Source organism: Macaca fascicularis, chromosome 5 (assembly GCF_037993035.2).
Source record: "Macaca fascicularis isolate 582-1 chromosome 5, T2T-MFA8v1.1".
Lineage (NCBI taxonomy): Eukaryota > Metazoa > Chordata > Mammalia > Primates > Cercopithecidae > Macaca > Macaca fascicularis.
This window is the reverse complement of record NC_088379.1, coordinates 108,416,448-108,443,379: the sequence shown is the minus strand read 5'-3', so window position 1 is coordinate 108,443,379 and position 26,932 is coordinate 108,416,448. Positions and strand designations below refer to the sequence as shown.

The 26,932-nt window shown below is 41.4% G+C and overlaps 2 protein-coding genes and 2 pseudogenes across 10 annotated transcripts in view; 2 read left to right on the top strand and 2 right to left on the bottom strand.

Moving 5' to 3' along the window:
* Positions 1-1,106: 1,106 nt before the first annotated feature.
* MANBA (mannosidase beta) overlaps positions 1,107-26,932 on the top strand; it is a 135,692-nt gene continuing 109,866 nt past the window's right edge. For all 9 annotated transcript variants that reach the window (XR_012434979.1, XR_012434978.1, XR_012434977.1 and 6 more), the window contains exon 1: positions 1,107-1,357. Coding sequence is in view for 1 of the 9 variants with exons in the window: in XM_005555558.4 (XP_005555615.3) it covers positions 1,181-1,357 (177 nt within the window). In the remaining 8 variants the exon portion in view is untranslated. The remainder of the gene's footprint in view (positions 1,358-26,932) is intronic.
* On the bottom strand, positions 9,226-10,467 carry LOC102139379 (ribosome biogenesis protein WDR12 pseudogene; annotated as a pseudogene).
* On the top strand, positions 18,569-19,808 carry LOC141410327 (uncharacterized; annotated as a pseudogene).
* Positions 20,219-20,469, bottom strand: LOC107129797 (small ribosomal subunit protein uS14-like). The gene has a single exon (XM_045392706.3). The coding sequence runs from the start codon at positions 20,435-20,437 to the stop codon at positions 20,267-20,269; it is 171 nt and encodes a 56-aa protein (XP_045248641.1). The 5' UTR covers positions 20,438-20,469; the 3' UTR covers positions 20,219-20,266.

The following is a 26,932-nucleotide window of genomic DNA, read 5'->3' as shown; positions in this document are numbered from 1 at the left end:
GCAAAACAAAGCTCAGATTTGATGAGAGAAAATTTCTTTTCAAGGACTTCTTCCAAAGCATAAATACAAGGCAGATAACGTCAACACAGGAGAAAGGCAGTCTATGCAATGTAAAATTCCCTCTTAACTTCTGGGATCACTGTTACGTCCTATTGAACGAATGGGACTCAGGTAGGCCATTTGACTACAACACCCGAAATAAGTCCTTGGTATTTCTTGGGTACTCTGGCATTGTTAGGGACGATCACATATGTTAACTCATTTTATACTTAAAGCAACTTGAAAACTTCAAGAAACGGAGATGGAGATTTTGCGGCTTGCCCAAGTCCCACAGCTAGTGAGTGCAGAGGATTTTAAACTCAGTTGCGCGCCTAGGGCAGGTTCCAGAACCTCAGAAACCTCCGTGGGGCTTTATGAAACATAAGGACGTAGGCCGCTAGTAACAATAGCTAACGTGAGTGCCTTCTGTGGGCCAGGCTCCATGCTGCATGCTGCATGCTACATGCTACATGCTGTAGTCTCATTTTCTTGGTTAGCCCTCGGAACAACCTTGTGACTGCTAGGTACTGCTAGGTAGTGTGAGGTACTGCTAGTACTTTTTTACTCTTTGAAGGGAGGGGTAGGCTCTGAGACCCGCGAGCTGAGCTGCAGGGGGGTGAGGGTTACGCTACCAGGTAGATGAGGGTCTGTGTAAATTTGGGGGAAGGGAAGTGTGGGTTGTCTCCCAGTTTCGGTTCTTTGAAGGAGAGAGGAGCCTCTCCAGCTGTGGTCTCCACGTACAGTCGGTCTCTGATCTCCCGAGGCTTTGTGCCACTTCGCGTCCAGGGATCTTTATGTCCCAATTACTGTGCAAGGTTCTTGCCTCCAGTTGTAGGTACTGAGGCGGCGGGAAGGAGCACTGAAGGAGGGCTCAGACCGCAATGCCCCCCAGCCTGTAGCTATTCTCGGGGGCTGCAGCTACCGCAACCGCGACGCCGGACTTCCACCGGGTGCAGGCGCAGGCTCCTCGTTCTCCTGCAGCCCGCGGCGGCGCCGGGAGAGCGCTCAGCTGACCTGGGGGCGGGGCCGGGGCGGGGACCTAAAGCCTCTGCTCCTTCCGAGTGGGTGAGTGGGTTCCCCGCCGGTCTCTTGCAGCGCTGCCTTTCTATCCTTCCACATCTCTGTGGCGCGGGCTCCCAAGATGCGCCTCCACCTGCTCCTGCTGCTCGCGCTGTGCGGTACAGGGACCACCGCTGCGGCGCTTAGCTACAGCTTGCGGGGAAACTGGAGCATCTGCAATGGGAACGGCTCGCTGGAGCTGCCCGGCGCGGTCCCCGGCTGCGTGCACAGCGCCTTGTTCCAGCAGGGCCTGATCCAGGTACGGCATGCGGCCGACCCGTAGCGAGCCTGCGCCCGCCTTCCTCTGGTGCTGAGAGGGGCCCAGGAACCGCCTGGCAGCCCCCAGCTGTGGGCCATTCTTGTCGGTTTGGCAGTAACTTCCCCTTTGCATCTTGTGATCTGCTGGGGGAAATGCCCAGGCTATGGGGTACGGGCTTGACGGATGAGCGACGGACCCATGTTGGGACATCAGTAACTCTGGAAAGCGGAAGTTTAGATAGAGGAACGGTATTGCTACTAGCAGTTTATTTACCGCAGTCGTTCTCGACTGAAGCGTGTATACAAAGGGCATGTTGTCACTGACAAGCATAAGGTCGGGAATTACTGTCTTTACTATCTGCACGCTACAGGGGACAACAGCGTTTTGCTAAGTAAGGGTTAACTCTATTGAGTAATGTCTCGGTTTTTTATTTTCGCTTTTAAGCGTCAGGGAGTCAGATTTGGGATTGATGCAGCACAGACGCTGTGGAGAATGACCTACAAGAGTAAAGTTGGGTTTGTCAGTGCTAGTGTGGCTAATAATGGGTAAATAATTTCTAAGGCTAACTTGGTGATGAACAAAGGTGCTGTTTCCTCTCAGGGCGTGTGTGTGTGTGTGTGTGTGTGTGTGTGTGTGTGTGTGTGTGTGTGTGTGTATCTCAATGGAGTCTCCAATTTACAGACTACTTGTGGGGGACGTTTTCCTGTTTGGCTGCCTGTGTGCATAGGTTTGCAAACTGACTTCCATCCTCCAACTGCTTTTGCTGTTCCCTCTTGCACAGCGTTGCCACGTGTTGCCTTTACATGGGGCAAGATGTGCTTGTAATTGATCTACTTGTGGGATGCATACATTGTCCAATCCTCATAACAACTCTATATAGTAAGTGTTCATATCTGAATTTTATGGATAATATGGAATTATGGAACACAGAGAAATTAGGAAGGTGACCAATATCATACAGCAACTAAATGGAAAGAAATGGAATTCTAACCCAGGTCAACTCCATAGCCTGGTCTCTATACTATGTGGTATGCTTACTTTGGTTTTTTGAAAAATCATGTGTTTTTGAAGCACTGTGGTTGACTTTCAGGAGCACCATTCTAAGTTTATTTCCATGACAAGGTGGTCACCTGCGGTTATGCAAAATTTCTGACCTGGTACTTAGTCGTTTTGTTTGTTTGTTTGTTTTTTCCTGAGATGTGTATCAGAAAGGAGGTGAATGTTGTAAATGACATTGACCATTGTCCAATGTATTTTTATAGTAAATCATTCCCAAACTTTAGTACTTTATTTTTAGTTGACAAACTACTTGTGATATAGAACACAGTTGACCACAGTATACCCTGAGTCTTCACTTATATCTGCTTTGAGAATGCCTCTGTTCATTTTGTAGGGTTCGTCTTTGCCTCATTTTACTGAAATAATTAAGCCAATGGGTGCTGGTATGTTGACTCAAGCCGGTTATTCCAGAGCATTGGGAGGCCAAGGTGGGAGGATCTGTTGAGTCCAGGAGTTCAAGACCAGCGTGGCCAACATAGAAAGAGTCTATGAAGCTGAGGTGGGAAAATTTCTTGAGGCCAAGAGTTCAAGACCAGCATGGCCAACATAGAGAGATTCTATCTCTACCAAAATAAATAAATAAATAAATAAATAAATAAATAAATAAATAAATAAAATTAAGCTAATGGGAAATATAGAGTAAGTCAGTCAGTAAGTCAGATTATTGTGCTGTATTACAGAGCTAAGAAACAATGTTTGGTTACTACAGATACTTCATGAAAATGAATTTGCTCATAGTATGAAATAACTTCCTCATAGGAACAATTTGAAGAGATTTCTTAAATCTCTTCATAAATTCTTAGAAAAACCTTGAGGTTTCAGTCAGGTGGATATGGGTCTCAAATGGCAGTGGGATGAGAAATGAGAAGGCTTTTGGGGCTTAAGAAACACAAGGCCTATTGAAAATAATCATCAGGCTGGGCACAGTGGCTCATGCCTGTAATCCCAGCACTTTGCGAGGCAGAGGTAGGTGGAGTTTAAGACCAGTCTGGGCAATCTGGTGAGACCCTCTCTCTATAAAAAATTAAAAAATTAACTGGGCGTGGTGGCATGCACCTGTGGTCCTAGCTACTAGGGAGGCTGAGGTGGGAGGATTGCTTGAGCCCAGGAGGTTGAGGCTGCAGTGAACCGTGATCTGTACTCCAACCTGGGCAACAGAGTGACACCCTGTCTCAAAAAAAAAAAAAAAAAGTAATAATCGTCAACATCAGATCAGTATTGTTATTTGGTAATGTGAGACTGTTATCCCACCTGCTTTATTGTAACATCCCTTTATGGTGTTGACGTCAGGAAACAGTCTACAGTTTATAGTAGACAGTGGGTCAAATATTGTGTTTGTATAAGAACTTGAAACATATATTGGTGATATTATTCATTTATTTATTTATTCACCTAGTTAATTATCTCATATTTATTTCATACCTCTGATGTGGCAGGCACTATTCTAAGTACCTGAAATCGAGTGGTAAAGAAAGCAAAGTCCTTTCCCAAATGGACAGTCTAGTGGAGGAGATAGACATATACCAAATTCATAAATAATGTTATGGCAGGTGACGCATTGAAGAAAAATTGAGCAGGTTAAAGGAAGAGACAGTGAAGGCTGGTTGGAAAGCATTGCTATTTTTTAAAAAGTGATTCAAGATAGGTATTTTGATGAGGTGACTTTTAAACAAAAAGACCTATTTGAAAAGGTCACTTTTAAGGAGAAGTGCATTTCCAGCAAAGAGGAAAAACATGGGAGTGGGGAAGAGAGAGGCCCTGAGGCAGGAATGAGCTTGACAAGTTTCAGGAATAGTCAGCAGGCCAGTGTGGCTGGAGACCTGTGAACCAAAGGGAAGGAGAGGAGTTCAAAGTCTAGGGCAGATCATGAAGGGCTGTGAGCCATAGGAAGCACTTTGGCTTTTATTCTCCATGTGATGGGAAGTTACTGTGGGCTTTGAGCTTAGAGTAGCATGATTAGATTTGCCTTTTTCAAGGTCACTCTGTTGTGTGAAGGCTAAAGTGCAGGAGAGTGGAAGCCTGAAGACCAACCAGGGGACTATTGCAGGTGTGTGGGCAAGAGATGACTTCTGGCTTGGACCAGCATGGTGGCAGTGAAATGGTGAGAATGGTTGTGAGAACACGTTTTAAATGTCGAAACAACAGGATTCCTTCAGTTGAATTTGTAAATGGATTGGGAGAGAGAAGGGGGAGGTGCAGGAATATACCAGGATTTTTTGTCTGAGCTGGTTAAACGAAATTTGTATTTAGTGAGAGATTCTGTGGCTAGTCTTGGCTATTTCATAGGTCACTCTCTTGGTTTTCTGTGCAGAATCTAAACCTTTGGTTTCTTAGACAGACTTTTGGGTTCTCTGTGAAAAGTTACTGCTTCAGCCTGCTATTATTATTATTATTTTTTTTTGAGATGGAGTTTCGCTCTTGTTGCCCAGGCTGGAATACAATGACACGATCTCGGCTCACCGCAACCTCTGCCTCCTGGGTTCAAGCGATTCTCCTGCCTCAGTCTCCCAAGTAGCTGGGATTACAGGCATACGCCACCACGCCTGGCTAATTTTGTACTTCTAGTAGAGACGAGTCTTCTCCATGTTGGTCAGGCTGGTCTTGAACTCCCGACCTCAAATGATCCACCTGCTTCTTCCTCCCAAAGTGCTGCGATTACAGGCATGAGCCACCGTGCCCAGCCCTCAGCCTGCTATTATGCCACACAGTATAATAGGCATTAGGAATAAAAAAAGAAATTGAGAGTGAGACTACAGTTCTTATTTTGTGGGAGGCCACATTTAGTGAGGCAGAAAACTAATTAATTTCCATATGATACGTTAAGTGCATAGATAAAGGGACCCTTGTTAGGAATGTTCTGAGCTTTTCTGTGGAACTTCTCACTGGTGTAAGTTTTGAAGCAGCTTCTTCTTCTTCTTCTTCTTCTTTTTTTTTTTTTAGATAGTCTCTGTATGCCAACATTAAAATACATAGATAAGTAAGAAGAAGGTTGGAAACATCACTTCCAGAGATAACCACTATTTTTTTTTTGACAGCTGTTCATGTGGCTAATGCCCCCAACAGTTTTATTTATTTATTTATTTTTATTTTTTATTTTTTCCCTTTTTTAAAAATTAAAGTTTAAGTTCTAGGGTACATGTGCACAACGTGCAGGTTTGTTACATATGTATACATGTGCCACGTTGGTGTGCTGCACCCGTTAACTCATCATTTACATTAGGTGTATCTCCTAATGCTATCCCTCCCCGCTTCCCCCCACCTCATGACAGGCCCCGGTATGTGATATTTCCCACCCTGTGTCCAAGTGTTCTCATTGTTCAATTCCCACCTATGAGTGAGAACATGGCAGTGTTTGGTTTTCTGTCCTTGCGATAGTTTGCTGAGAATTATGGTTTCCAGCTGCATCCATGTCCCGACAAAGGACATGAACTCATCCTTTTTTATGGCTGCATAGTATTCCATGGTGTACATATGCCACATTTTCTTAATCCAGTCTGTCATTGATGGACATTTGGGTTAGTTCCAAGTCTTTGCTATTGTGAATAGTGCCACAATCAACCTACGTGTGCATGTGTCTTTACAGCAGCATGATTAATAATCCTTTGGGTATATACCCAGTATGGAATGGCTGGGTCAAATGGTATTTCTAGTTCTAGATCCTTGAGGAATTGCCACACTCTCTTCCACAATGGTTGAACTAGTTTACAAACCTACCAGCAGTGTAAAAGTGTTCCTGTTTCTCCACATCCTCTCCAGCACCTGTTGTTTCCTGACTTTTTAATGATTGCCATTCTAACTGGTGTGAGATGGTATCTCATTGTGGTTTTGATTTGCATTCCTCTGATGACCAGTGATGATCATGACCATCTTTTCATGTGTCTGTTGTCTGCATAAATGTCTTCTTTTGAGAAGTGTCTGTTCATATCCTTTGCCCACTTTTTGATGGGGTTGTTTGTTTTTTCTTGTAAATTTGCTTGAGTTCTTTGTAGGTTCTGGATATTAGCCCTCTGTCAGATGAGTAGATTGCAAAAATTTTCTCCCATTCTGTAGGTTGCCTGTTCACTCTGATGGTAGTTTCTTTTGTTGTGCAGAAGCTCTTTAATTTAATTAGATCCCATTTGTCAATTCTGGCTTTTGTTGCCATTGCTTTTGGTGTTTTAGTCATGAAGTCCTTGCCCATGCCTATGTCCTGAATGGTATTACCTAGGTTTTCTTCTAGGGTTTTTATGGTTTTAGATCTAACATTTAAGTCTTTAATCCATCTTGAATTAATTTTTGCATAAGGTGTAAGGAAAGGATCCAGTTTCCGCTTTCTACATATGGCTAGCCAATTTTCCCAGCACCATTTATTAAACAGGGAATCCTTTCCCCATTTCTTGTTTTTGTCAGGTTTGTCAAAGATCAGATGGTTGTAGATGTGTGGTATTATTTCTGAGGGCTCTGTTCTGTTCCACTGGTCTATGTTTTGGTACCAGTACCATGCTGTTTTGGTTACTGTAACCTTGTAGTATAGTTTGAAGTCAGGTAGCATGATGCCTCTAGCTTTGTTCTTTTTGCTTAGGATTGTCTTGGCAATGTGGGCTCTTTTTTGTTTCCATATGAACTTTAAAGCAGTTTTTCCAATTCTGTGAAGAAAGTCATTGGTAGCTTGATGGGGATGGCATTGAATCTATAAATTACCTTGGGCAGTATGGCCATTTTCACAATATTGATTCTTCCTATCCACAAGCGTGGAATGTTCTTCCATTTGTTTGTATCCTCTTTTATTTCATTGAGCAGGATAACCACTATTAAAATAAAAAAAAAATTCAGTGTATCCATTCTAATTTTTTAAATGCATACACATTTATAAGTATTTAAATATACAACTTAACAACTCTTTCACATTTAATATTTTGTGATGCTCTTACCTGCAGTAAACAGGTTTCTATAAACCATGTTTAGTGGCTCTTTTAAAATTCTGTTATATACACTTACCATCACTTATAATCTATTACTTATTGTTGGATAGTTAAATCTGACTCCATTTTTTTTCTATTTTTTTGATGAGGGTCCTTTTAACTAAATTTTACTGTATGTCTTTATTTTCTTATACAAATATTTAAAAGTTAAATAGCTGATTCATAGGATATGTACTTTTTTTTGTCATTTAGTATGTGCTTCTAAGTTGCTTTTCATAAACATTGTACCAGTTGTACACTACCACCGTTATTTTATCAGAGTGCTTGTCTTAGGTGCTAGATTTCAATATTATTTAAGAAACAAATCAAAATCAATTTATTTTCTAGTAAGGTCAAATATATATGTTTATTTCATGTGTTTATTGGTGATGTGGGCATTTCTAATTCATCTTCTTTATCTGTTTTTCTTTTAGCTATTTATCTTTAATGGCAATTTTTTTTTTTGGCTTTTTTTTTTTTTTTTTTTTTGAGATAGAGTCTCACTCTGTCACCCAGGTTGGAGTGAAGTGGCATCATCTTCCTCACTGCATTCTCTGCCTCCCAGGTTCAAGCGATTCTCATGGTCTCACTGTGTTGGTCAAGCTGGTCTTGAACTCCTGAGCTCAGGCAATCTGCCCACCTCAGCGTCCCAAAGTGCTGGGATTACAGGTGTGAGCCACCATGGCTGGCCTCTTTAATACAGATTTATAAGGCCCCTTTGTTATATATTTTCAAAAATTCAAATTCAAAATAAATCCCCAAATGTCCTATTTATTAATGAAGTATTTTGTCATATGGATGTTGTAAAGCTATGTATGTTGAAATCTTTTGTTTTTCTTTTATGGTTGTTTCTGTCTTTGGTAGTTTGCTTAAAAATAATTCCTCTCAGCTACTTTATGGTTCCTGTATTTAAAATTTTGATTCATTTGAAGTTTCTTCCAAATAGTTAATTGGTTGCCTATAACTCATTATTTGAACAATTTCTCTCTTGTCCACTGACATATTACTTTTATCATGCACTAAATTCCCATATACTGATATAATATTGTTATTCCTTCTCTTTTAATCTTTAAAAAGGTTAAAAGATTAAAATTCTTTTAAAAATATGTATTTATTTAATGTTCATTGGATAAAAGAAATACAGAAAATATAAAGAAGGAAGAAAAGCCAATAAAACACATAATATAAAGCAGATATAAAAGTCTTTACCACTGTAAAATTACTAGTGTTTATCTTTCCACATTGTTTTCTAAGTGTATATAGACAAATATAATAACATAAAAATGAAATCATCACCTAAGGTGGTTTTGTTAGCTACTTTAACATTTAAAACATATCGTGAATATATTTGTCTGTGTCTGTAAATATAGATCCAGAATTATTTCAAATAGCGTCATAGACCCCATTATAAAGATGTGTTCTTATTCAAAGTCTACACTTAAAAATAAAAATTATAAGTATGTAAATATACACATATACCAAAAAGTGGCAGGCATCAGATACTTAGTACTTTTTCTGTAAATTTTATTATTACCTTATATTCTTCACATGCAATTGGGACAAATGGCCAGAGAAAGATATATTTTAGATGTGTAAATTTATTAACTATAAACTATAAGAGTACATCATAGTAGCTATACATGTGATTAACAAGCTAGTCACAATCATTCTTTTCATTTTATAAACACAAACTATTGTATTATAAATACAAAATAAGAAAAAGATAGTTAAATGTTAGCTGTTATGAAGAGTGAAAACATTATATAAACTTTGAACGGTTGCTTTCTGCATATGCATCAATGTAATTTCATGATTTTCTACCAATTTCATTTGTATAAAGAATCTCTATGATCAATTTATCATTCACTTTCATGTCCCCACATGGAAAGTGGTAGGTGAATATCTGTAGGAATACAATTTATTGTCTGCCTGTCCACTGAAAAGTAGCACTGTGTCCCTATCTAGTCTACACTACAAACTTTGTCTTCATGAGCAGCCAGATCATGCAACTTCTTGTATCCCACAACTTGACAATGGTATCTAAAGATCCTGAAATCAGCTGCTGTTCATGGGTAGGAGACCATTTTACTAATGTCACCCAACCTGTATGTGAAGTTAGGGACAGTGACATCAAAGAATGGTCTTTAGTTCAGGGATCCCACAGTCTGGTATGCCTATCTGTGCTTCCAGATGCTAACTGCTTACAAAGTTGGAGAATGGGAAATACAATTAAGCACTTTATTTCCTGTCAGAGTTTGACTTCAGACTGTCAGACTTAACATCCTACACTCTGATTGTATGGTCCCAAGATGCACTGCAGATTTCTTCAGCATCTGACCACAGAACTGAGGAAATTGCTTCCTTGTGACCAGAGACGGTCACTATGGGAGTCCTAACTGCTCTGTGTTCTCTGTCAATTTGTGGATTCCTCCATTTCGTCTTCTTCTTCTGTAGGGACTGTAGACCAGATCTTTAGCATCTTATCCCAGGAGCCACTACAAAATTTAGTTCCTGAGTTATCAACAGCTATAGACTCTCACTTCCAGCATGACCTCGGCAGCACAGTCGGGCTTTCACTTTGTTTCTCTCTGTTCCACTCCCATAAGAGAATAGTCGGATCCATAAAGGCACTCAAACATAAGGAAGACAAACTGTCTTTTTTTTTTTTGCCCAGGCCACATCTTTTACAACATCCGTATGTCCCACAATTGTAATTATTGACTTTCCTTCCAAGGACTGGATTCGAGAGGTCTTATCATAAGAACCAGTCAAGATCCATTCCTCTGCCCCTTTAACTGAAATGATCCAGTCATCATGGAACATGCATTGCTCTGGCTGGGGTGCTGTGTACTTCACGTATTCTATTTTCACAACTACTTCTGATGACATGTTCTCCAGTTCCGTGTGTTTGATCAAGGACATTCGCAGAAACTGGCCCTTAATAAGGAAATACAACTCCATATGTTTGTGGAACTCATTTTTGTCCTTTAGTAATTTATTGATGGTGTTACTAAGGTCAGCAAATTCAGAGGTGGCAGGGACTGAGAAGGAAACATCATCTACGGCATATTTCTTGTTATCAGTGTAGAAGTGTGTTTGGAGCTGAGCCATGGCAAGGAGTACACACAAGGCTTTTGGGTTAGTAGATAGAGAATGTGAGCTCCTGTCTCTTAACTACAAAGAGGCCACTCAAAATTAGACTGCACAGGTAAGCGAGAAGCTGCACTCTAAGCCTGGACTCTGCTTTTTCTGCTTGGGTCTCCTCCACCCACAGTCATTCTTTCTAAGGAGCCATGAGTCTGTCTATGGAGTCTCCAATCTGCAGGTTATCACTCATAAGTACATTCTAACAATGTATGTGCATCAGTGTACATTATACTTTTGTATTCTTTAAGTAGCAAATAAGCAGTTTCTATGTGAATTTTGTTAAACTTTTGGTGAATTTCAAACAAATAGTTAAATACAGATACTTGCAAAATGAAATTTCATGTATCCATCACCTGGCTTCAACATGATCAATTCATGGCTAATTTTGTTTCATCTCTATCCACTGTGCCATCCCTTATTATTTTGTTTTGTTATTTTTTTATTTTATACATATATTTTTTGAGATAGGGTATTACTCTGTCACCCAGGCTGAATTGCAGTGGCATGGTCATGGCTCACTACAGGCTTCACCTCCTGGACTCAGGCGATCCTCCTGCCTCAGCCTCCCAAGTAGCTAGGACTACAGGTTCACACCACCATACCCAGCTAATTTGTTTCTTTTTTGTAGAGACAGGGTCTCCCTATGTTGCACAGGATGGTCTCAAACTCCCGGGCTCAAGCAATATTCCCACCTCAGCCTCCCAAAGTATAGGGATTATAGGTGTGAGCTGCTGCTCCTGGCCCCCTTAGTATTATAAAGTAATCCCAGTTATCACATTATTTCATCCACAAACATTTCAGTATGGGTCTCTAAAGATAAGGACTTCCTTTTTCTTCAGCGTAACCACAATACCATTATGACTCGTGAAATATTTTTGATGTGTTTCAGAGAAGAAAGTCCCATTATTATAATCCAAAATGACTAAACATACATTTTTTCTTAAAACAGAAGGTTTTCCGGTTGTTATACTAACCTTCCGCAGAGATCTTAAGACTTGTAAGAATGAAATATTTGTTTTAATACTGGGAATGATAGAAAATATTTTTAAATTAAAAAAGAAAAAATAATGAAATGTTTGGCTTCAGTGATCATTTTGTGATGTGAAATGATCTCAAAAGCTTTTTAGGAAATGACCCTTTAAAGATATGTATGTCTTCTTCTAAAAATTTGACTGACTTAAAGTAAAATTAAAAAAAAAAAGGTTGACTGCATCTATCAAGTGTGACATTAAGGAGATAAAATAGCTAATGACTCTGCATTTGAAATTTAATTTAAACAGAAATAGTTGTCAATTAATAACGTTGTTCAATTTCTGGGAAGAGAAAAGTCCAAGGTTTTTAAGCCCTCATTTGGAAAAAAATGGTTTAAAAAATCCTGATCCTTAAACCTGGACATAGGCTTTTTTGTTTGATGCCACATGAGGTGCGTTTAGGGTATGGGAGGATTTGCTTTGTATGGCCCCAAACTGAAAATCAAAGGACCACCTGAGAGCTGAATTTTTAGGAAAGCGTTGGCTGGTCCTTATCGTATATAAGTATAAATATATGTAATCAGCCTATACAATTCATTTTCATGTAGCATTTATTTTATGTCTTCCACGTGTGGTGCACTTTTCTTGGCCCTTTCACGTGCACGTGTTCATGTAATTTCCACAACAACGTTCTGGAAAAGGTATAATAATTCACATTGACTGAGGCTCAGAGAAGTTATTGCCTAAGATTATGCACCTAATGGATGATGGAGCAAGGATTCAAACACCGATGTTCTTTTCACCATTGCATGCTGCCTATTGGCAGAAACACTAAATAGTAAACAAATGGAACAGTTATTATTTTAATTCAAATGTGTCTGATGAAAATAGAGACATGAGTACAATATACTTTTGTTCAAAATATACCACTAAAATCACCCCATTTGCTAAAAGCTCTCAAAAAATGTAAATATTTTCTCAGGGTTAATTCACATATCACTTCTTTCTGTGTTCTCCATCTCTTGGAATTCTCTTCGTTTCAACCATCCCTTCTGTACCACAATTGCTGAAATGCTTGTGTCTAACCACCACATCTCACCTGATTTCCAGCTAGAAATTCTGTTCAACTCTCCAACCTCAGTGTCTTCATGGCATGTGAAACTCCATATATCCAAATATTTCTTCTCTCAATTCTCCCAACCCTTACTTTCTCTTATTTTACCTATTTACAATAAAAGCATAAGTATTTTCTCAGTAAACTAAGCCTAGGATCTTGGATCCGTTTTTTTTTTTTTTTTTTTTTTTTTTTTTCCCCCTCATGTCTGTTGTTAGGTACTGGATCTTTTAAGTCCAATCTATAGTGTCTTATAACCATTCCTTACCATTTCTACCACTATCAACCTAGCTCATTGTTTTCTTTTTTTTAAAAAGAGATAAATTAATTTTAATGACATTTAGAAACAGGTAAAGCATATAAATACTAAACGGTTTTTGTTGTTGTTGTTGTTGTTGTTGTTTTTAGATGGAGTCTTGCTCTGTCACCTAGGCTGGAGTGCAATGGCACTATCTTGGCTCACTGCAACCTCTGCTTCCCGGGTTCAAGTGATTCTCCTGCCTCAGCCTCCCGAGTAGCTGGGATTACAGGCACCCACCACCACCTAGCTAATTTTTGTATTTTTAGTAGAGATGGTATTTAACCATGTTGGCCAGGCTGGTCTTGAACTCCTGACCTCGTGATCCGCCCACCTTGGCCTCCCAAAATGTTGGGATTACAGGCATAAGCCACCTTGCCTGGCCAATAGTAAACAGTTTTAAAGGTAGGCTATGTTATGAAAAGCATCCCTGTCTTCTAGGTCTCCAGTTCCCTTGTATAGAAACAACCACGATTAACCAGTTTCTTGTGTATTCTTCCATATATGTTATAAACATATACAGACAGATAATCATATATGGATTTATGTATTTTCCCCCCACAGATGATTGCCTTCTATATATATATATATATATATAGTTTTATATTGACTTTTTTCTTTAACTTAATATATCTTAGATATCATTTCAGATCAGTACATGTAATAGAAATGATAGCTATCATTTGTTAAGTGCACACTATGTACCAAGAACTGTTCTAAGCACTTTTGATAATTATCTCGTGCACTCCTTGTACTGATCCTGTGAGGCATGTAGGTATGTTTACTATCTCCGTTATAGAACTGAGAAAACAGGTGTACAGAGATGTTTTATGAGCTTCACAAAGACTCACAGGTATTAGGATTAAGCTGGGGCTCAAACCCATGCAGAAAATATTTCACCAACTGCGTCTTCCACCTGTCAGCTACAGTCACCTCCTGGCTTTGTCTCAGAGGCAGTGGAACCATGTAGCTGCCCAGCCTCACTCCCTGAGCAAGTGTGATCTCCTCCTCTGACTCTTCCTATCAGCTAGGAATCTGTCTCCAGACATTTATTCTAACCTTTCATGAGTTCCAGTGCTGGGAACCCCACCGCTACGCTTTAGTCAGGTGTCACTTGTCTCTGTGTCTCCTTAAAAACCTTGCATAACGCCTGGCACTTATAGTGGGCCAAGCAAATGGTTTGTCTTGTTTTCCCTTTTAAATTGTAGTCTCTTTGGTCAGAAAATAAGGACTCTCCTTAAATTGCAACTTTTTTCACTTAGAGCTGTGTTAGGTGGGAAACAATATTTACTAACTTAAGGATTTTAGAAAAATATAATGTTAAGGTTGACCAAAACATGTTGCCAGACTCGTGGGCTGGAGATCTCTTGTACCTGTGTACCCTTTGAAGTAAGAGTCATAGCTGAAGATCCTATTTGACAGAGGAGAAACTGAAGTTTGGAGAATATAGCTTCTGAATGAAACACTGTGATGGTTAATACTGAGTGTCAACTTGATTGGATTGAAAGATACAAAGTACTGATCCTGGGTGTGTCTGTGAGGGTATTGTCAAAGGAGATTAACATTTGACTCAGTGGACTGGGAAAGGCAGACCCACCTTTATTCTGGGTGGGCACCATCTAATCAACTGCCAACAGAGCCAGAATAAAAAGCAGACAGAAGAACGTGAAAAGACTAGAGTGACTTAACCTCCCAGCCTCTATCTTTCTCCGTGCTGGATGCTTCCTACCCTCAAACATCAGACTCCAAGTGCTTCAGCTTTGGGAATTGGACTGGCTTCCTTGCTCCTCAGCTTCCAGATGGCCTATTATGGGACCTTGTGATCATGTGAGTTAATACTCCTTAGTAGACTCCCCTTTATATATCTATCTATCTATCCTATTCGTTCTGTCCCTCTAGGGAACCCTGACTAATACAGATTTTGGTACCAGGGGTAGTTCTAGAGGAACAGAATATTAAGGATGGAGTTCTTTTATTGATTTTGGGGTTTCTGGAGTTGACTGCTTAATTTGATTAGACCAAAAAATGCTAAGGATTCTGTATCTTTTTTTTTTTTTTTTTTGAGATGGAGTCTCGCTCTCTCACCCAGGCTGGAGTGCAGTGGCACAATCTCTGCTCACTGTAAGCTCTGCCTCCTGGGTTCATGCCATTCTCCTGCTTCAGCCTCCTGAGCTGGGACTACAGGCACCCGCCACCATGCCTGGCTAATTTTTTGTATTTTTAGTAGAGGTGGAGTTTCACCATGTTAGCCAAGACAGTCTCGATCTCCTGACCTCGTAATCTGCCCGCCTTGGCCTCCAAACTGCTGGGATTACAGATGTGAGCTACCGCGTCTGGCCTAAGGACTCTATTTCTAAAAGTATGGAGAACACCAATAGTCCTTGGCATGAACTGTTTAGAGAGTTATGCAAAATAAATGCATTTGATACTCCTGATTCACTGCTTGTGAGAGGCAAGGAGTTTAGTGACTCTAAACATAATACCTTTGACCATATGTGGAGAGACAAGGAACATAATAAAACTGGTTGCTTGCTCCTACGTTCACTGGACAAAGTGATGAAAGAAAAATGATGAGCTCAGGGATTATAACTCCCAGCTTCAGAAGCAGTACTGAGCCTCACCCCTGCTAGATTGCCCTGAGTGAGAGTCTTATCTCCTATAGAGAAAGAGCTGAAACTGTGGAAAAATAGACACAAGCTCTTATCATGTGAATGGCTGACCTGCCACGAAAGGTGCATGCACAGCCTTTCCAGGTGTCTACTGTTAAAGTGAGGGCATTGATTGGAAAAGAATGGGACCCTGCAACTTGGACTGGGGATGTGTAGGGGGCCTGATGAAGCTGGGGACGCTGAGCTTGTAAACTCTGATGAACCTTTTTTGCCAGAAGAAGCAGCTTCTTCATCTCCAGTAGTGGCAACATCCCCTCCCTAACCCATGCTGCCATCAACCTTCCCACCTTTGTCTGAGGAGATAAACCCTGCACTGCTTGAGGCAACAGTGATGGCCTCCTCTGAGGCAGTTGCCAGGCAAAATAATGTTGATTCTCCTCAAGAGCCACCCCCAACACCCCTGTTTAGTCTAGACCTATACCTAGACTAAAGTCCCAGTGGACCCCTAGAGGTGAGGTTCAGAGTGACCCATGAGGAGGTGTGCTACACTATAAAAGGACTGCTTGATTTTCTAATTTATATAAGCAGAAATCTGGAGAACGGGCACAGGAATGGATATTAAGGGTGTGAGATAATGGTGGAAGGAACACAGAGTTGGATCAGGCTGGATTTATTGATTTGAACCCACTAAATAGAGATTCTGCTTTTAATGTTGCAGCTCTGGGAGTTAAAAAAGTTTTAATGGTTCTAATAGTTTATTTGCTTGGTTAGCTGAAATATGGATAAAAAATGGCCCACTGTGAGCAAGCTAGAAATGCCTGATCTCTCTCAGTTTGATGCAGAGGAAGGGATCCAAAGGTTTAGGGAGATTGGATGCTGGAGTGGATTGGTCACTTTAGACCTACCCATCCCAGCTGGGAGGGTTCAGAAGATATACCCTTGACAAATGCTTTGCGAAATAGATTTTTGACGGCAGCAACTGCATCTCTGAAGAGTCCTGTAATTGCTCCTCTGTGTATGTCAGATCTAACAGTGGGAACTGCAGTCACTCAACTACAAAATTTACAGGCCCAGAACCCCTTGAATGAAGGGGAGGCTGGGTCTCCTTGAAAAGGACCCCACTATGCTAGTGACTGTTTATACTGTTAATATTTCTCCCATCCTTCCCCAAGGAGATGCCCAGCCTATTACCAGGGTAACTGCATTGAAGAAAGGGAAATGATCAGACATTTTAGGGACTACTGGACACTGGCTCTGAGCTGACATTGATACTAAGGGACCCAAAATGTCATTGTGGTCCTCCAGTTGAAGTAGAGGCTTATGGAGATCAGGTAATTAATGGAGTTTTAGCTCAGGTCTGACTTATAGTGGGTCCAGTGGGTCCCTGGATTCATCGGGTGGTCATTTCCCAGTGCCAGAATGCATAATTGGCATAGACATACTTAGCAGCTAGCAGAACCTCCACATTGGCTCCCTGACTTATAGGGTGAGGGTTATTATGATGGGAAAGGCCAGATGGAAGCCCTTAGAGTTGCCCCACCTAGAAAAATAGTAAATCAAAAACAATATCGCATCCCTGGAGGGATTGCAAAGATTAGTGCCACCATCAAGGACTTGAAAGTCTCAAGGGTGGTGATTCCCATCACATCCATGTTTAACTCTCCTATTTGGCCTGTGCAGAGGACAGAAGGATCTTGGAGAATGACAGTGGATTGTTATAAACTTGACCAAGTGGGGACTCCAATTGCAGCTGCTGTACTATAAGTGGTTTCATTGCTTGAGCAAATTAACACATCTCCTGGCACCTGGTATGCAGTCATTGATTTGGCAAATGGCTTTTTCTCCATTCCTGTCCATAAGGCCCACCAGAAGCAATTTGCCTTCAGCTAGCAAGGCCAGCAATATATCTTTGCTGTCCTACCTCAGGGATATATCAACTCTCTGGCTTTATGTCATAATCTTGTTTGAAGAGACTTTGATCACTTTCACTTCCACAAGGTATCACACTGGTCCATTATGCTGGACCAGTGTGCTGATTGGATCCAGTGAGCAAGAAGTAGCAAACGTACTGGACTTGGTGAGACATTTGTGTGCCAGAGGATGGGAAATAAATCCAACTAAAATTCAGGGAACTTCTACCTCAGTAAAATTTTTAGGGGTCCAGTGGTGTGGGGCCTATTGAGATATTGCTTCTAAGGTGAAGGATAAGTTGCTGCATTTGTCCGCTTCTACAGCTAAGAAAGAGGCACAATGCCCTGTGGGCCTATTTGGATTTTGGAGGCAACACATTCTGCATGTGGTTGTGTTATTCTGACCCATTTATCAGGTGACTCAAAAGGCTGCCAGTTTTGAGAGGAGTCCAGAACAGAAGAAGGTTCTGCAACAGGTCCAGGCTGCTGTGTAAGCTGCTCTGCCACTTGGGCTATATGACCTAACAGATCCAATGGTGCTTGAGGTTCAGTGGCAGATAGAGATGATGTTTGGAGTCTCTGGGAGGCCCTCATAGTTGAATCATAGCAGAGGCTGCTAGGATTTTGGATCAAGGCTCTGCCATCTTCTGCAGATAACTACTCTCCTTTTGAGAGAGAGCTCTTAGCCTGTTACTGGGCTTTGGTGGAAACCGAACCTTTGACTATGGGTCATCAAGTCACTATGCGACCTGAACTGCCTATCATGAAGTGGGTGCTTTCTGACCCATCTAGCCATAGAGTGGGTTGTGCACAGCAAATGGAAGTGGTATATACATGATTGGGCTCAAGCAGGTCCTGAAGGCACAATTAAGTTACATGAGAAAGTGGCTCGAAGGCAGAAGTGGCTCACTCCTGCCACCCTGTCTTTTCTCCCCCAGCCTGCACCAGTAGCCTCATGGGGAGTTCCCTATGATCAGTTGACAGAGGAAGAGAAGACTAGGGCCTGGTTCATAGATGGTTCTGCATGATATGGAGGCACCACCTGAAAGTGGACAGCTGCAGCACTACAGCTCCTTTCTAGGACATCGCTGAAGGACAGCGGTGAAGGGAAGTCTTCCCAGTGGGCGGGACTTCGAGCAGTGCACCTGGTTGTGCACTTTACATGGAAGGAAAAATGGCCAGATGTGCAGCTATATGTTGATTCATGGGCTATAGCCAATGGTTTGGCTGGGTGATCAGTCTCTTGGAAGAAGCATGATTAGAAAATTGTGACAAAATTTGGGGAAGAGGTATGTGGATGGACCTCTCTGAATGGTCAAGAACTATGAAGATATTTGTATCCCATGTAAGTGCTCACCAATGGGTGACCTTGGCAGAGGAGGATTTTAATACTCAACTGAATAGGATGACTCATTCTGTGGATACCACTCAACCTCTTTCCCCACCCATCCCTGTCATCACCCAATGGGCCCATGAACAATGTGGCCATGGTGGCAGGGATGGAGGTTATGCTTGGGCTCAGCAACATGGATTTCCACTCAGCAAGGCTGACCTGGCTATGGCCACTGCTGAGTGTCCAATTTGCCAGCAGCAGAGACCGACACTGAGCCCGTGATATGGCACCATACCTGGGGGTGATCAGCCAGCTACCTGGTGGCAGGTTGATTATATTGAACCGCTTCCATCATGGAAAGGGCAGAGGTTTGTTCTCACTGGAATGGACTCTTACTCTGGATATTTTGCATATCCTGCACGCAATGCTTCTGCCAAGACTACCATTCATGGACTCACAGAATGCCTTATCCACCATCGTGGTAATCCACACAGCATTGCCTCTGACCAAGGCCCTCACTTTACAACGAAAGAAGTGTGGCAGTGGGCTTGTGCTCATGGAATTCACTGGTCTTACCATGTTTCCTATCATCCTGAAGCAGCTGGATTGATAGAATGGTGGAATGGCCTTCTGTCGTCACAATTACAATGCCAACTAGGTGACGATACTTTTCAGGGCTGCGGCAAAGTTCTCCAGAAGACCATGTATGCTCTGAATCAGAATTCGATATATGGTACTGTTTCTCCCATAGGCAAGATTCATAGGTCCAGGAATCAAGGGGTGGAAGTGGAAGTGGAACCACTCACCATCACCCCTAGTGATCCACTAGCAAAATTTTCTTTCTGTTCCCGCAACATTACATTCTGCTGGTCTAGAAGTCTCAGTTCCAGAGGGAGAAGTGCTGCCACCAGGAGGCACAATGATTCCATTAAACTAGAAGTTAAGATTACCACCTGAACACTTCGGGCTCCTCCTACGTTTAAGTCAACAGGATAAGAAGGGAGTTACAGTGTTGGCTAGGGTGATTGACCCAGACTATCAAGACAAAATCAGTCTACTACTCCACAGTGGAGATAAGGAAGAGTATGCATGGAATACAGGAGATCCCTTGGGGTGTCTCATTGTATTACCATGCCCTGAGATTAAGGTCAATGAGAAACTACAACAGCCCAATCTGGGCAGGACTACAATTGGCCCAGACCCTTCAGGAATGAAGGTTTGGGTCACTTTACCAGGAAAAAAACTGTGACCTGCTGAGGTGCTGTTTGGTAACATGAAGTTCTTCAGTGGTTATTTCTGAGATTTTGTTGCACCCATCACCCAAGCAGTATACAGTGCACCCAGTGTGTAGTCTTTTATCCCTCACCCTCTTCCCATCCTTACCTGCCAGTCTCCAGAGTGCACTATATCATTCTTTTTTTTTTTTTTTTTTTTTTTGGTTTTTTCAAATGTTTATTTTATGTACAAAGAACTATCATGGTTTTTCACTGAGTAGATGACCTTGGATAATGCTTTGAAGGAAGATCATTTAGTCCAACTTAATGAAACCCATATCCTTCGCGTACTGACGGAAACACTGGCGGCACATATTGAGGCCATATTTCCGGATCAGACCGTGCCGGTTTGAACACACGCGACAAGAGCGAGAACCCTGGCTGAATTTTCGCGGGTGGCTCCAGTACAGCTGCTGGTGACCCATCTTGCTCTCCGAAGTGCAACGAGGTAAAAGGCCACTATATCATTCTTAAGCCTTTTGCATCCTGATAGCTTAGCTCCTACTTATAAGTGAGAACATACAATACTTGGCTTTCCATTCCTGAGTTACTTCACTTAGAATAGTGGTCTGCAACTCCACTTTATTTTGTTCCTTTTTATGGCTGAGTAGTATTCCGTATTATGTATAACATATACCACATATAACACAATTTTTGCAATTGCAAGTTGTGCTGCTATAAACATGTGTATCCAAGTGTCTTTTTTATATTATCACTTCTTTTCCTCTGAGTAGGTACCCAATAGTGGGATTGCTGGATCAATGGTAGTTCTACATTTAGTTCTTTAAGGAATCTCCTTAACTGTTTTCCTTAGTTGTACTAGTTTACATTCCATCCAGCAGTGTAAAAGTGTTCCTTTTTTTAACCACATCTGTGCCAACATCTGTTTTTTTTTTTTTTTTTGATTTTTTAATTATGGCCATTCTTGCAGGATAAAGGGGTATCTCATTGTGGTTTTGATTTCCATTTCCCTGATAGTTAGTGATGTTAAACATTTTTTTATTTTTCTGCTACTTGTGTATCTATTTTCTTTTGAGAATTGTCTATTCATGTCCTTAGCCCACTTTTTGATGGGATTATTTGATTTTTCTTGCTAATTTATTGGAGTTCCTTGTAGATTCTGGATATTAGTCCTTTGTTGGATGCATAGTTTGTGAAGATTTTCTCCCACTCTGTGTGTTGTCTGTTTACTCTGCTGATTATTTCTTTTGCTGCACAGAAGCTTTTTAGGTTAGTTAGGTTCCATCTATTTATCTTTGTTTTTGTTGCATTTGCTTTTGGGTTCTTAGTCATGAAGTCTTTTCCTAAACCAGTGTCTAGAAGAGTTTTTCTGATGTTATCTTCTAGTTTTTTTTAAATGGTTTCAGGTCTTAGATTTAAGACTTTGATCTATCGAGTTGATATTTATATAAGGTGAGAGATGAGGATCCAGTTTCATTCTTCTGCATGTGTCTTGCCAATTATCCCAGCATCATTTGTTGAATAGGGTGTCCTTTCCTTACTTTATCTTTTTGTTTCCTTTGTCAAAGATCAGTTGGCTGTAAGTATTTGGCTTTATTTCTGGGTTCTCTATTCTGTTCCACTGGTCTATGTGCCTGGTTTTATACTTGTAGCATGCTGTTTTTGTGACTATATCCTTACAGTAGAGTTTGAAGTCAGGTAATGTGATGCCTCAGGATTTATTCTTTTTGTGTAGTCTTTCTTTGGCTATGTGGGCTCTTTTTGAGTTTTATATGAATTTTAGTTTTGCTTTTGTGAGTTCTGTGAAGAATGATGATGGTATTTTGATGGGACTTGTACTGAATTTATAGATTGCTTATGACAGTATGGTCATTTTCACAATATTGATTTTATTCATTCATGAGCATGGGATGTGTTTACATTTGTTAGTGTTATCTATGACTTCTTTTAGCAGTGTTTTGTAGTTTTCCTTGTAGAGGTCTTTCATGTCCTTGGTTAGGTATATTCCTAAGTATTTTATTTTATTTTTTTGCAGCTATTGTAAAACGGGTTGAGTTCTTGATTTGATTCTCAGCTTGGTTGCTGTTGGTGTGTAGGAGTGCTACTGATTTGTGTACATTGATTTGGTATTCCAAAACTTTCCTGAATTTATTTGTCAGGTAAGGAACTCTTTGGATGAGTCTTTAGGGTTTTCTATGTATATGATCATATCATCAGTGAACAGCAACAATTTTACTTCCTCTTTACTGATTTGGATGCCCTTTATTTCTGTCTGTTGTCTGATTGCTCTGGCCAGGTCTTCCAGTACTATATCAAAGGGAAGTGGTGAAAGTGGGCATCCTTGTCTTGTTCCAGTTCTCAGGGGGAATACTTTCAACTTTTCCCTGGTCAGTACAATGTTGGCTGTCGGTTTGTTGCAGATGACTTTTATTTCCTTAAGGTATGTCCCTTCTATGCCAATTTTGCTGAGGATGTTAATCATAAAGGATGCTGGACTTTCTCAAATGCTTTTTCTGCATTTGTTGAGTTGATCATATGATTTTTGTTTTTAATTCTTTTTTTATATGGATGTATCACATTTATTGACTTGCATATGTACCTGCCTCCCTGGTATGAAACCCATTTGATTGTGGTGTACTATCTTTTTGGTATCCTGTTGGATTTGGTTAGCTAGTGTTTTGTTGAGGCTCTTTGCAGCTATGCTCATCAGGGATATTGGTCTGTAGTTTTTGTTTGTTATGTCCTTTTCTCATTTTGGTATATGCTAATACTGGCTTCATATAATTATTTAGGGAGAATTCCCTCTTTCTCTATTTTTTGGAGTATTTTCAGTAGGATTGGTACCAATCTTTCTTTGAACATCTGATAGAATTCAACTGTGAATCCATTTGGTCCTGGACTTTTTTTTGGTCAGCAGTTTTTAAATTACTGTTTCCACCTCACTACTTGTTATTGGTCTGCTCAGAGTTTCTATTTCTTCCTGTTTCAATCTGGAAAGATTGTATATTTCCAGGTGTTTATCCATTTCCTCTAGGTTTTCTAGTATGTGCACATAAAGGTATTCATAGTAGCCTTGAATGATCTTTTGTATTTCTGTGGTATCAATTGTAATATCTCCCATTTCATTTCTAATTGAGCTTATTTGGATCTTCTCTCTTCTTGATTAATCTCACTAGTGGTCTATCAATTTCGTTTATCTTTTCACAAAACTAGTTTTTGTTTCATTTATCTTTTTTCCTTCCCTTGTTCAGTTCTGTTGTTGAAACTCTCCAGTGTATTTTGCATTTCTCTAAGTATGTCTTTCATTTTCAGAAGTTGTGATTGTTTTTTCTTTATGATATCTGTTTCTCTGGAGACCTTTTCATTAATATCCTGCATTGTTTTTTAAATTTCTTTAAGTTGGTTTTCACCTTTCTCTGGTGCCTGCTTGAGTAGCCTGATAATCAACCTTCTGAATTGTTTATTTGGCAGTTCAGAGATTTCTTCTTTGTTCGATCCATTGCTGGAGAGCTAGTGTGATCTTTTGGGGGTGTTATAGAACCTTGTTTTGTCATATTACCAGAGTCACTCTAACTGGTTCCTTCTCATTTGGGTAGACTGTTTCAGTGGAAAGATTTGGAACTCAAGAGTTGCTGTTTAGATTGTTTTGTCCCATGGGGTAATCCCTTGATGTGGTGCTCTCCCCCTTCCCCTAGGGACGGGGATTTCTGAGAGCCAGACTGCAGTGATTGTTATTGCCCTGCGAGTCTAGCCACCCAGCAGGGCTACTGGCCTGCAGGCTGATGCTGGAGATTGTCTGCAAAGAGTCCTGTGATGTGATCCATGTTCAGGTCTCCTAGCCATGGATACCAGCACCTGCTCCAGTGGAGGTGGCAGGGGAATGAAGCGACATCTGTGGAAGTCCTTGGTTGTAGCTTCGTTTAGTGCACTGGCTTTCTCAAATGCTGGTTATGCTAGCAGTGAAGTTGTTGTGTGAACAGACTCAGTACTTCTGGTTAACCAGGATATTGCAGGCAGTGGAATTACTTGTTTTCTTCTTTAGAGCAGGGTTGTTCTTTTATCAGTTTGAGTTGATTGGTCTCTGGCCAGGAGGTGGCCCTTTCAAGAAAGCACTAGCTGCAGTAGTAGAAGGGGGATATAATCTTGCCCTACATTGGCCAGGATGAGTACTTGGGTTTCTCAGGTGATGGGCAGGGCCATAGAGGTCCCAAGGGTTTATGTCATTTGTCTTTGGCTACCAGGTCTGGTAGAGAAAATCCATCAGGTGAGGACAGGGTTAGGCGGGTCTGAGCTCAGACTCTTTTTGAGTGGGGCCTGCCATGACCACTATGGGGTTCTCAGGCTAATGGAATTATGTTGCCAGGGGATTATGATTGCCTCTGCTGCATCACACAGGTCACTAGGGAAGTGGGGAAAAGCCAGCACTGACAGGCCTCACCCGGCTGGGTGCGGTGGCTCACGCCTGTAATCCCAGCACTTTGGGAGGCTGAGGCAGGTGAATCACGAGTCAGGAGATCGAGACCATCCTGGCTAACACAGTGAAACCCCATCTCTACTAAAAATACAAAAAAGTTAGCTGGGCGTGGTGGCGGGTGCCTGTAGTCCCAGCTACTTGGGAGTCTGAGGCAGGAGAATGGCGTGAACCCGGGAGGCAGAGCTTGCAGTGAGCAGAGATCGTGCCACTGCACTCCAGTCTGGGCGACAGAGCGAGACTGCGTCTCGAAAAACAAAACAAAACAAAACAAAAAGACAGGCCTTACCCAGCTTCCATGAAGCCAGCAAGACCAGTCTCACTCCTAGTGTGCCCCCCCAACAGCATTGAGTTTATATCAGTTTATATCCAGGCATCTGGTGAGCAGGGCTGAGATCTTGCCCCAGGCTATAAGCCTCCCTGCTGAGAAAGCAAGCATGGTTCTCAGGCCTCACCCCTCCCCACCTGCTCACACCTTTGGCTGTACCCATATCTGTACTTCCTGTTCACCACCCCCAAGCTCCTGGATTCTGCTCAGGAAGATTCATGCTTGTCGAAAATATTACAAAGTTCATCCGGGAGCTTCCTTCACCCTGTGACTCCCCTCCAGTTCTCCTGGGTGCCTTCCCTTCCCCAAAGACCTCTGTGAGATAGGCCAGGAGTGGCTTGCCTGAGCTCGAGCTGGGGACTCGCTCTTTCCGGTGCTTCTTTTCTCAGTACTGTTATATTTTGCTTGGCTCCTGAAATCCCAAGTCTGACATTGGTCTGAAGCAGAATTGGGGAGCAGAAAAGCTATACCTGGTTAAGTAGTCTCTATATCTATAATCAGGCATAATGATGGAGTCCAGAAGCTTACTGAGAAAATGAGACTGATGATATTGTCATTTGCATGCTCTGATGACACATGGTTTGTTGATGTACAGTAAACAGAGTAAATACGGTGTCAATTATAAATAACTAGCCGAGGCGCACACATGGCATGTTTGTTTCATGGTTGCTGCTTTATAAGTAGCACTGACGTTGTAAATGTTGATGGTGTTGTGACATTAACGGTAGTACTAGGTAATGACTAAGTATATGGACCCTGGAGCCATCTTTCCTGGTTCTGAGTCAGTCCTCTACCACTTAATAGCCATTTGAGTATGGGCCTCGTAGTCTTTGTTGATAAATGGGGATGATAATAGTACCTACTCCAGTAGGGTCACAGGCAGTAACTTTTAACTATTATTGTTGTTGTTGCAGTTACCAGCTGGTATAAACGTGTAAGTATATGCAGCATGAGGCGTTGTAGTATAGTCCAAAGAATTCAGACCTTGGTGTTAGACTAGGTTCGTTTCTTTCCTCAGTGTACATACTTCTGCTTAGTTGTGGGACCTCAAGAAAGCTTCTTCACTTTTTGGAGCTTTAGTTTCTTCCTCTATTAAATGGTATTTACTGTACATGTTTATTATGAAGATAAGAGTGTATGAGTGCCTACTTTAGAGGCTGATGTGTAGTAAATGGTTGACAAATGATACTCTTATTTGTTTTAGGGTTCATGGGTTTGCTTAACAACTCAGACTGATATGGGTCCTTAGTCATGAGAGGTAACCCTGAGCTGCTATTTGCTCTAAATAAGGCTCAGAATTTCAGTATGATCAAATAGGGTCAGACCAATCTGGAACCAAATTAAGTTGGTTGATTAGCATTTGGAATAGTAATTTTAAATGTAATTTAAACCTCTATAACTTTTTTTTTTTTTTTTTTTTGGTATTTTCTCTTAGTAAGAGAAAAATTTTTAATAGACTATTTTTTTTTTTTAGCATGCATGTCAGTTTATTCACCACACTTCCACCAGGAACTCTCACTGGTTAGGGAATGAAAGAATTGAAGGAATGGGGGATGTACAGGTGGAAGTAAAAGGCACACCTTGAGCGTGCTATGATGGGTTGAAGGGTTGAAAAGAGGTTGGTCTGAAATTGATGAGCCTCCGATTTCAGAAGCTCAGGAAGTTTGTGCCCAGGAACTATGCATGCCTTCAGCCAAATCCCCTGCACCTGATGGAGCAGAAGCAGGCACTGCCTACCCTGGCCTGGGCCGTCTGCTGGCCGTCTGCTGGCTCTCATGTCAGGCATTTTCTGGGCCTGGCTGTTGCAGCTAGTGGGATCACTAACGTTGCATGGCCATGGCGTCTTGGCCTAAACAAACAGGTGAGGCCTGGCTCTGTCTACACAGCAGCAAAAAAAGGTGACTGATTAGCAGGAGATCCGTAGTGCACAAATAATGGGAGAGGGTGTGCTTTTCAGCATTAGACAATAACTCCAAAATGTAGTGTAAACTCACAAGGAGGGGGTGACTCAAGGCTGGACACATGACTAAGTAAGAAAATGTGACTCTGTAAGCTGACCCAACTTCTGAACAAACCTCCTAATACAGTCACAGTGTGTTTCAGTCCCCTTGACTCTAAACCATCACAGAAGCAGAAGGAGGAAGAAGTGGTGGACTGCCC